At 46.3% G+C, this 12,043-nt stretch overlaps 1 protein-coding gene across 1 annotated transcript in view; it reads right to left on the bottom strand.

Moving 5' to 3' along the window:
• MMD2 (monocyte to macrophage differentiation associated 2) overlaps positions 1–11,644 on the bottom strand; it is a 290,907-nt gene extending 279,263 nt beyond the window's left edge. Inside the window, exon 1 of the mRNA XM_085629182.1 lies at positions 10,781–11,644. Coding sequence (XP_085485308.1) covers positions 10,781–10,998 — 218 coding nt within the window. The 5' untranslated portion in view covers positions 10,999–11,644. The remainder of the gene's footprint in view (positions 1–10,780) is intronic.
• Between the last annotated feature and the right edge of the window lie 399 nt (positions 11,645–12,043).

Raw genomic sequence — 12,043 nt, 5'->3', positions numbered from 1 at the left:
ACGCCAGCGGCGCGGCCGCTGCGCGGCCTCCATATGAGTGGGAGAGGGAGGGAGGAGCAGCTGGGAGGTGGGAGCGGGGCGGCCAATGGGGTGTGAGGGGGCGGAGCTACGGGACGCGGCGGCCAATAGGGTGCGAGGGGGGCAGAGCTACGGGACGCGGCGGCGGGAAACGGGCGGCGAGGGGTAGACAATTCTCTCACACATACAGGTCAAGTACAACACAGGTATATAGCAAACTAAAGAAAAAGAGAGAGGATTTAAAGGCTTTTGTACACTCCAATAAATAAACATACAAGTAGTATAAAGTTCCTGGAAGAAATACCCTACAGGCGATTTGCCATTCGTTCATGTATTCATTTAGGATGATAAACCTTCACCTACCTAGAAAGATTTGCCTTGTTAGCGTGTTGCACGTGTAGCATTGGGAAGCATCCTAGTCATGGGGTCCTAATTTAAGAAAGATTGTCCCCCATTCTGTTACCATTTATGCTATCCCTTATTTCAACTTAGACCCATATTAAAATCGTGTGTGAGCTAAAATGTTATTTTTTTCTGTTATCTCCCTATCTCAAGATTAAACAAGCATTGGCATAGCCAATAGGTCTCGCCTTTGGGACCTTATAAGTGTTTAGCCATGCAACAGTTGCATAACTAAATACTTATAAGGTCCCAAAAGCAAGACCTATTGGCTATGCCAAGCGGCCGCGAAAGTGATCGCGATCAAACATCAAAGCGGCCCTGAGGCCGTGCGGCCGCGAAAGTGAAAGTAATTGCGGTAAAGCGCGTCGCGCGCGCCTGCACACATGCACTGTAGCTCTAGGCTGCCTTGTTGGGCAGCACTTTTTGGAGCCCTCTCAATAAGTCTCGCCAGACCAGCGCATGCGCTGGGTCAGGCGAGACCTAAAACAGGAGGATCGAGCCATGGGCTCTGCGTTTCTTTTACGTCAACCTGTTTCGGTACTCAAATGTGCACCTAGAGAGTCAGGCGCCTTCTTCAATGCAATAGGTATCTCACATCAAATATGGTGAAACAGTCCCTGGTTCATAGGCCATGTTCTGCAAGGGCATTCAACTTATCCTTTGTGTTTTTCAGAAGATGGGGCAACAGAAGTGAAAACTCCCCTTCTTAATAGTTCAGATATGCCTTTGGAAGGAACAGTGCAAACTTTCCACCTTCAGAGGACAGCTATACCTAGAGTAGCAGTAGTGCAAGCTGTCCCCGCCACAAGACACATAAATATCAGGCAGCAGAAGTGCAAGCTTTGCTTCTTCACAGAGCTTGGTGCAGCTTGGCGATAGCAAAGCAAGCTTCCTTCCCTCACAAAAGGCAGCATGTGCAGTGTTCCAATCCCTGGAGAACAGATCCAGCAGGGCAGACTAGTATATGCGTTCATTGTTCACAGAACAAGGTAGGAGTGACATGTAGGTTACAGGCTCTGGAGTGAGTGCTTGCTTCATTGACAAGAACTTATAGAGGGAGCAGTGAGTGAATATGAGTTTTGCCACCATTCTCACTTAGGCGATACTTCACACCAGAAGCCAGGAAGCCATGCTGCTGTCACTCCTAGACCTGCTGTTGGCGTTGATTCTTTGGTTTTCCATGTATTGAGAAGTAGCAGTTCCCTGGTAGGTCATTGTTAATTAGAACAGCCCAGCCCTGCTCTAAGTAACTTGCCCAAAACAGGCACATAGTTAGCATCTTCTTTGAAAAGGTTTTGAACACACACACCAGGCGCTGTGCAATCCCAGCCTCTGTGATGCATCTGTTCCAAATGCTGCGGGAAGCCCCTGCTCTGGGGGTACATCCTCCCTGTTCCGATTTCCAATCGATGCTGGAAGCTATGAGCAGTGATCTGTTTCTTCCCCTTCTAGACCACTCAGCGAGGCGTCGCACGAGGCCAAGGAGGGCCATTAGAGGGTGAGTCACAGTACTCTGGGAAGCAGGAGTGTCATTCCTCTGTGTAGAAGATAGATAGGCCTTTGGTGAATGTGGTCACTGCAGCCTGGCCTTGTGCCTCCGGCACTCAGTGCTTGCAATGTATCTGCTGGTCTGTGAGTGGAGGTCACATAGTGTGCTGACCATAGATGCTCCAAGCATCTTTCTCTGAATTCACCTGTTTGACATTGACCCAAAACATGGCTGTATCAATGTTGGCTTAACTGGCTATGTTGAGGTCCAGTTTCTTAATACAGTGTTCAGTCTGTTGTAAGTGCTCCCAAATTTGACACTAAGCATTTAAAGAAGAGCATTTTCACCAATATGGTGAAGGGTGGAAGCTAGGAATTACAAGAAAAACACACAAGTGTCTCGATCCCACGCTTGACATTTAAGCCACTGGACTACAGACCCTGTTTCCTAAGCTGACATGTTCAATGTTTATTAGACTTTTGATTTTTAAGAAAAACTAACAGATATATCAAATTTAGCCACCACTCTAGAGAAGGAAAACGACATGTGGTCAAGGTATCAAGCAGGGTGTTCCAGAGAATCCTCCAGTTTCTATGAAAGGGCCACAAGTTTGAAGTAAATATGATCTAGGGGATGGCAGGCATATAATACTGTGGCATAACCTAAGCCAGAATCCGAAAAACACTCAGTGATTGACTGCATCGTGAGCAGCACCAGGGAGCGAATCTACCGAACCTGCAAAACTGCAGACATATGGCCCGATTCCGATCTCATTCAGAAAGCATACCGACCGAATTTGTTCCGGAATGCTTTCGGAAGGACTCAGATTGGGGGAGTCCGAACGACCGAGTACGATGCATCCGTATGCATCTGGATACGATTCAGTCGGACTCCCATTGACTTCAATGATAATAGGTGGTTGGAGAAAACCTTGCACTCTGTGTCGGGCACACCACGGGGCCTGCCACACTGTGCATGGTTGGGAAGAGGGGGCCGATGGGTACCCCTACGTGCCTGATTCAGAGGGCCCCCGGAAGAAGGGGGGCCTGCTACGGGCCCCCAAAGACTGATTCCGGCTGCCGTTTTGTTCCAGGCAAATCAGAAAGGCTGTCTGAATTGGTCATCGTACTCGCTTGCTCGGAAATCGAGTCCATAGAGCTGAACAAATCGGCTCCGGAAGGGCTCGACCTGTCCGCATGCCTTTCGGAACTGATTCGGTCAGCCCTAACGATTTCCAGGCATTGTACTTGGTCGTTCGGAACTGGGAACGAATTGGTCGGAAACAAGGGCTGCGGATCGGATTAGGCAAACCGAATCCGATTCGGAGCCCTTCCGACCGACATCGGAATCGACCCCATAGTTGGCTGCTGCTCCACGGTGGCACACTGGTGGCTTGCCGGTGGATGCCTTTGCCCATCAAGAAGAATCCCCAGGCAGCATGCAGAAACTGGGGCCCTCTACACACAAGAGTATCACATTTTTACAACAGTCAAAGAATTCCAGGAGTACTCCTTAGACGATGCAACAGTTGCAGCTATTAAGGAGTACCCACAAGCATATGTTATTATAAGAGTGGCATTTTACATGGTCTACAATTACTCATGGCTAAATACTTACCTAGTGAGCATTTACAGATACACACATTTTTTATTTTTCTTCATGTGTTTTTTTTACAATGGAGAAATAAATTCCTCTGCATCCCACCAATTTTAGGGGTCTCCCTCTCTGCTCCCACAATAGATAGGGATTGTGGGCTGTCCTATCGGACCTTGACTGTGGGCTGTCCTATCGGACCTTGGTTGTGGGCTGTCCTATCGGACCTTGGTGCCCCAGCCGATATCCTATCAATTCTGAGAAGACTACACCAGGGAAACTTTGCCAGGGTCAGATGTGGAAGAGGAGGAACTCTCTCGGATGGTTTCCCCGTTGACAGGGGGGTTAGGCAGGGTTGTGTGCTTGCGCCGACTCTTTTCTGCCTCTTTGTCAACGGGGTGATTAGCCATCTTAATGGGTTGAGTAATATCGATGCCCCCAGATTGGATGGCAGCAGGGTTCCCGCTATTTTGTTTGCGGATGATACCCTGCTGCTCTCCAAATCCCACATGGGTATACAGCGGGTCCTGGACGGATTTGCGGATTTTTGCGTGACACGTGGATTGGAGATTAATGCTTCTAAAACCAAGTATATGATCTTCAATCCACCTTCATCTACACGTGCAAATCCTGTTTTAGGGCCCTCCAGACTAGAGAGGGTTTATAAATTCGAATATCTGGGAGTAACGATTAACCAGTCCATGACATGGGACTCACATCGAACCAAGGCTGACCTTAAATTGATTCAGTTGACTGGTGGCGTATCAAGGATGACGCAAGGATTGACCTATAAGCCATTTTCTCCCCGCCTCCAAATTTACAGAATTCAGGCGAAAGGGGCAGTGTCCTATGGAGGCGAATTATGGGGGCACACCGCCACCCAGAAACTGCAGGTCACGGAGAATAACTTTTTGAGGCAACTGACAGGTCTTCCGTCTAGTACCCCACTCCTCCCACTGAGACTTGATTTAGGTCTCAGACCCATTACAGAGGAGTTAGGTCTCAAACCTCTCATTTACTGCCGCAAATTATGGTGCGCGCCGGAATTGTCAAATTACAGAGCTGAGCTCCAGGAGATCATGCGCCTTGCCAAACCTGCACAAGTCCCTTGGCTTAGATACATAAAACAAATATGCGAGTCATTAGGAAGATCGGATCTGTGGTCTGAACCTGGAAATACATGTCCTAGAATCTCACGTAAATCCATCTCTAAGGTTTACTATGAGCATCATCTACGCGTTCTAATCAAGAGTGTACGGGAGAGGCCCCTATCGAAAAAAAAATTGGGGTTTAAAGACTCATACCAATTAGAGCTTGCATTTGACAATATAGGCCCTTCGCTAACAAGGAAGCTTTACATGCAATGGCGGTATAGCACCCTCCCCCTTAGAGCGCATACTGATCGTTGGACATACTCCCAGTTTACACCGCAATGTCCAGCTTGCGCCCATCCAAGTGAGACTGACTTGCATGTTATATTTTTTTGCCCAGTTTACCGAAGAGCAAGGAATTATTGGCTTGTCCCACTCCTTAAAAACCTGGACTGTAGACGGCACCTTCCAGCATTCAGGATTTAAAAAAAAGATTTGTCGGCCGTAACTGTATTTGCGGTTGCAAAATTTTTAACAGCCATGTGGTTCAGTCGCAATCATTGTATTAAGTCAATACCAGTTCAATGAATTTGTTTGTAAATACTAGGTTACTTTTTTTATAATTGATTTGTTTTTATCTATGTGTGAATTTTTTTAATGTGTAATTCTTTTATGGTCCTAGTGACCGAAATAAAGATAAAGATGAATTAAAGATTTACTCCTGCTTTTTGTAAAGGTAGATTACACTTTATCTTGAGAGTGAAAATGGGCTAACGAAAAAACTTCAAGGTCAACAAACTGATGAGTTTGCGGGTAAATTTCCCTGACATTCCCACCCTCTACCACCCCTGGGAGCAGGATTAGTCATATGTAATGTTGCCGGTGTAAATTATCCATCGGTAAAGCAATTTGTGAGCGCAAACTCACATTTTGTGAATTGCAAAAGTGAATTTGCACTCATGAACCAATTTGTTAAAGCTCCTGAGTTTCATGTACGTGGGCAAATGGTTTGGGAAATCAGGCCAATAGATGGAAAACAAAAGTATTTCCAAATATAATTTCAAGTCTTAAATTGGTCGAAATATCTGCTACACTACCTTTTGCATTTTTGGTTGATGCCCACATATCATTAGGGTGTCTCGGGACACTCTTTGTCACGTTTATATAAAGAAATAGGGATGCCAGGATGTTAAAATGTTAATTCCAGTCTTAGCACGTTTAGGACAAATGCTTGATAGCAGGCTTTGGGGCAGGTCGACATTCTTTTGAGGTGATGTTTGCATTATGTTAAGAGTATTTCTATAGTTAATTTATTTATGTCTGAACGAAATGTTGACAGTTAATGTTTTTCAGTCTATGCTTTCATGCTCTATATTCTCCTGCTAGTTAAATAATAATGAAAATGAAACATTTAAATCAAAAAGGAACAACAAAATGTTATTACATCATGGAGAATGTATTGCCCCTAATACAAAAAAGATACAGGGAAGAAAGAACATACAAAATAAATAGGAAGACAGAAAGGGAGAAAGAAAAGAAAACGAGAAAAGGAAATTGTATCAAATATAAGTGTTCTTAAGTATGAAAAAACATTTTTAGTTGGAAAAGAATTAAAAGAAGAAAAAATATATATCAGAGGTGTGTAGAAAAAGGAGGAGGAGAATTTTAAAGAGATAATTCATTGTGGTACAAAAACTACATCTCTAGAACAATAAGGTTGAGTACAAATAGAATTTGTTGATAAAAAATGTATAAACGGCGACCAAATATTCCTTTTTAATAAGACTTTGAGTGGCAGTTTATAGGGCCATCTCTTGACCAACTTCTTAACTGTTATAGAACCATCAGTTCATTGCCTACACATCATCTGATTAATGCATTATCTCCTAAATATCATTTACAAAATGACCACTCCACCCTTTCATGATGGTTCCAGAGACCTAAGGACGTTGGATTGTCAATTTCTAGGCACCCGAGCGTCTCAAGTTTCCCAATTCTTTGTACTAGCTCATCTAGCACTGCTTTTTTATTTGCATTCTGGTACCTGCAGTCCTACTTATTCCATTTTAAATGCAGGACTGCAAGCATGGCCAATGAGATTATGCGATTCTGAGGTCGCGCATTTCCTCATAATTGTGGATTTGCCGCATTTACCACAGAAATCATCTGCTGCATAATTTGCAGATTTTACCCCAGAAAATTGTTTCTAGGTCAAACGAATCAAAAGTTAACAAAAACACAGTGACACGTGTTGCCACGCTGTGGTAGGGGCCAAGCAAGAGACGACTGGTCACCCTTCAAATACCTACTGCTGTATTTGAGTGTTAAACCAATTCTAATGTGGTAGAACCTGTGTCCAGACACTGTTAACATATGTAAACAATCATGGGCAAAGCCAATAGGTCTCACCTATGCAAGCTAATAGCGTTGTCAATGTTTTAGCCATGTTGCACATTTAAAAAAAATAAAAAGCTATAACGCAATCAGCACTAAATGCACCAAAGTGCTTTTTATAAATTTGATGAAGAGGGCTGGGTGGGAGGCATGCCGAAGGAAGAGAGTGTGTGCAACACAGAATGCCTCCTGCCAGCAATTGAAAAAAAAGCACCAGACCCGGTCAGTGCTGACCACACCGAATCACTTTTTTTTCAAATAAAACTGTCAGCCACTCTGCACAGCAGCTGCGCTGCTATGCAACAAGGCTGAAAACCCTGACAAACCCAAAAGGTCGATTAGGTGGGATCTATTGGCTTTGTCAAATTTCTTTTTTTTTGACCAGGTGGAAGAGAAGGCTAGAACCAAAGATGGGACTCTGGGAGGGGGAAGAAACACAACACGGCCTTGCTACAATGCAGGGTGGAAGTGGGAAAGCAACAACGTGGGGGTGGGGTGGGTACAAGTAACAGCGTAGCCCCAAAAAAAACCAGCAAAAACATTTATCTTACTATGTGTAATGTAATACGGTGCTCATGTAAACCACTCCAATACCCTCTGGACGATTTTGAGCTTTATAAAAAAAACAGTGGTGCATAGGCTGGGGATGGAAGGAGGAGCAGGGCAGGAGAAGATGGCCTGCAAACACAAACACTCTTAGAATGCCTGCACAAAAAAAGTTACCCTGCCATGAAAGAACAACGGAAGGACACCTACTTGACCACTGAAAAGCATGGATATGACAATGAGGATGAAGCCAATCAAAGATCGGCAATGAGTGGGCTCCAAGCCCCCTGTAAGTTAACAAAATGTCTCAAAAGCTACACACATGTGCTGTCTCAGATGAGTCCTAAAAGATCAAATTATTGTAGTAATACTGTCACAAAATGTGCCACATTATGCCATATAATTTTCCTTTTCTTACCACATAATTTAGTCAACCCTGCATCCAATTTGGTCCGCCCATTCGCATAATTCTAGTAGCCCTGACTACAAAGTAACAGCGTTGAAAGAAAAACTGTTTATTAGATGAGCCTCAGAGGAATAAACCTAGGAAACTCAAACGCCGTGAGAGGCAGTGCCGGAAAGTAGGGGGAACCCGCCGGATCTTGGTACTTTCAGGAAACTTTGACTAGTTGGAGGCAGATTTTTTTACTTTACTCAATCCCATGTGAGAGAGTAGAATGCACTGTAAGAATGCAAGATTTATCAGTGTGTATGAGTAATTACACAAATAATGATTTAAAAGGCCCCTATTTTTATTTAATTCTTTTATAGTTCTACTCATCCCAGTGTACGGTGTCGGAGCATGTTACATCACACACAGAGGCACAAACAATCTTACAAGTGTGTAATTCAGTGTCCAGAAAATGTAACATAAGGCAATGAGGGTTATATGGTGTAGGAATCATATACTGTTCACACTTGTAAACATTATATGTTAAGAGTGAATGGTCGGTAGAAACGCAAAGTCCGGATATAAACCTTAACACAGTGATTCTGTATGTCTGTGCTTAGAAGTCTTTATTACTTTTCAAAGGAGCCCTTTTATGCAATCTTAGCATAACAACAAATTGAGGAAGAAGACAACAATGGGCTAAACCCGTGAATTACAGTTTGCATGCAGCTCCTTGATGCTGGTAAATAGATCACTGTGCTATATTAGAAGGACTGAAATGTATGAACCGGAAGTAACAAAATGATCTCAGTGTCAAAAGGAGTGTCTAGCCATTTATCTATCTACATAAAGTACAAATCTGTGATCTGCATGTAACACAATGTGATTTACATCAGGCGCATTAACCCACTATGCTATTTTATGAGTCAAAACTGTAACTGGACAAAACACTAAACTCTCCAAGAACTACTTTAACCACTTGAGTTCTCTTACCACCAGTGTTTTAAATGGGCTGGTACTGTCCGGTACGGAGTACCGGCACTTTTTTATTTTGAGAGGGAGAGTACCGGCTCTTCTCAAGAGAAATGCTATCCTTTTAATTGGAGAGTACCGGTACTTCCAAGAAACAAGCAGGTACCGGCACTTCTCAGAAACAAGCAGGTACCGGCACTTCTCAGAAACAAGCAGGTACCGGCACTTCTCGGAAACAAGAGGGTACCTGCACTTCTATTTTTACCATTTCAAGCACTACGTACCACTATTACAATCCCCTCAAAATTGTTGGGCACACAAAGATCTCTGCAGCAGGTGGTTTAACCCTGTAGCACATTTTAAAACGCACCCTCTCTGTGCCCAATAAAGTAAGCTAGAATAGATTTACTGTTGCATATGCTGTTATTGCCAATTTCCTTGCAGCGATTTTTTTTTAAAGTAAATATAAATGTCGACTGCCTGACTGCTTTTCAAGGTCCGCCCCTCGTTGCTGCACCCCATATCCCCTGCCACACCTTGACCCCCAATTTATGGGTTTTTAGATTATTTTTCTTACTTTCACACGCGCACTCTCACGGACCCCTGCATGCTCGCACTCTCACGGACCCCTGCATGCTCTCGTGAGGGCTCTCGTGAGGGCGCACGCGCACACAGACGCATGCGCGTGCGCCCCCGGACACACACACACGAGCTCTTTGATCTTTTTATCCCACAGATGCTGCTTAACCCGCCAGTAATTTCTGCCCCCCTCATCCCAGCTCTTTTCCCTGGAATTACATCCTTCCCCTCCCCTCCCCCCGCCTTCTGTGAGACCTTGGACAGATTCTAGGGGACAGTTAACAATAATTGCATTCTGTTATCTTAACACATGAGCTTTCGACACTTTGGCAAAATACATAACCTTAAGTAATTCAAAGTAAACTATACATTTTCAGGGAAGTTCAATAAACAGATTAAACATATCTGCCACTGTGTTAAAAGAAAATCAATTCCTCCCTGTCCAACTCAGGCTCCTTGTAAACTCGATGTGACCCATCTGATCATTAGAGGCCCCGCCCCTATCTCGGGATAATGTCTGGTACCCTGACCACGGTTGCTTTTTGCCGAGGACACAGATAAAGAAGTTAGTGAGGGCATCACTTCCGGCAGATCCGTGCCCCCTCCCCTCCTCAGAGTGAAACATTGGGCAGCTCCGTTTGAGTTCGCCTTTCTCTGCTTTTAAGGGGAAACCATGGACAGGTCCGTCTGAGACTCCCAGCTACCACCCCACCTTAGACCCTGGACTGGTCCCTGTGAGCCCCCCCCCATCCCCCCCCCCCCATCAGAGAGCCTGAAAAGATTGTCCCTGGAAAGTCCTGCATGAGCACTCCCCCTATTCCCTCCGTTGTGAGACCCTTGATAATGATAAACCCCACGCCCCCTCTCCCGAGTGAAAACCTGATCAGATCTTACAAAGCCCCTTCCCACGTCCAGACATCAAAACCCAGTGACCCCAATAAAACAATGTATACTACACTCTCAGTCACATCCTAGGCATATGCAAATCAGCCCGACGACCCTCTTCCATTATTAACACCCCCTACTGTCGCGCGATGCCCAACATACCTACCACTACAGGGCTCTATCCCAAATCCTTCAAAATAGGGGCATTTGTGATTTTAATTTAAAGCATTTTCCAGTGGGAGCGGTGGGCTTAGCCCCCCATGCCCCCCCCCCCCTTTCCCTCACAGTGCCACCTGTGGGAATCCGCCGGGTCGAACTCCTACGGGAGGGTGCATTTTGAAACTCCTCTCGCTGCGCACACCGCCCCCTGCCGGGCGCTGCCTGCCGAACCCCGCCAGTGAAGGGGAACAGGCGTCCTACCTGGCGTATCTGCTCTTCTGGAAGTCCAGCCCCCTGGAGAGGAACATCTTAAACGGTCCATGGGGGTCCAGCCACGGCCCGGGAGGTCCTAGGGGCCAGCCCATCAGCACCGATAACGGAGAGCCCCAGTCCTGCGGGAGGGGCCCTCGGGAGCCTGGCGGGTCTCCTCCAGCACCCGTGGAGGGAGCGCCGCGCCCGGGGGACTCGCACAACTTCATCCGATCCGGCTTTGTCTGTCAGCACTGGCATGTGGGAGTCAGGCAAGGGGAAGAGGCGGGGGTGTGGGGCGGGAGGCGGTGAGGTGGAGAGAGAGCGATGGATGCAACAGAGGAGAGGCAGGAATGGAGAATAGATGGCTAGACAGAGAGCAAACGGGTCAGAGATAAAGAGAGGGGGGTAGAGGGAGGGGAGAAGGAAAGATGTCAAGGGAGGGAGCGTGGGAGTGAGGGGTGGACTGGTAGGGGAGGTGGAGAGAGAGCGATAGATGCAACAGGGGAGCGGCAGAAATGGAGAAAAGAGGGATAGACAGAGAGCGAACGGGGTCAGAGATAAAGAGAGGGGGGCTGGAAGAGAGGGAGAAGGAAAGAGGTCAAGGGGGGGAGCGTGGGAGTGAGGGGTGGACTGATAGGGGAGGTGGAGAGAGAGAGCGATAGATGCAACAGGGGAGCGGCAGAAATGGAGAAAAGAGGGCTAGACAGAGAGCGAACGGGGTCAGAGATAAAGAGAGGGGGGCTAGAAGAGAGGGAGAAGGAAAGAGGTCAAGGGAGGGAGCGTGGGAGTGAGGGAGTGAGGGGTGGACTAGTAGGGGAGGTGGAGGAGTGGAGACGATAGAGAAGAATATAGAAGCGGGGATGCTGGAGAGGAGAGCGCAAGTGGTGGGAAAGCGAAGGACTATAATTAAATATGGGAAGATGGAGAAAGATGGAGGGGAGGGGGCAGCGAAGGGATGAGGGCAGGGACGCCACCTGTCCTGATTGTCAAAATATAATCCCTTCGTTTTGAGAACATTTCGGCGTTTCGCCTGCTGCGACCCTAGTCCGTTTTTATCATCTCGGTAAGCATGTCCCAGTGACGTTTTCTGCAAGTCCCTGAAAATGTTATTATTTTCCACGGTGTGTCGCTCAATAGCTTTTTTGCAAAAGCGTCAACCCCACGGAAAGGGGGAGACAGACGGCGAAACGGAGATGTGAGCGAGAAAGCAAGAGACCTAACGTGGGAGAAGCGGAGAAGAAAAGAAAAGCATAAGAGAGCGGACAGGAAAAG

Source organism: Triturus cristatus, chromosome 10 (genome assembly GCF_964204655.1).
Source record: "Triturus cristatus chromosome 10, aTriCri1.1, whole genome shotgun sequence".
NCBI lineage: Eukaryota > Metazoa > Chordata > Amphibia > Caudata > Salamandridae > Triturus > Triturus cristatus.
Note: the sequence above shows the minus strand (reverse complement) of the source record. Positions and strands in the feature narration are given on the sequence as shown.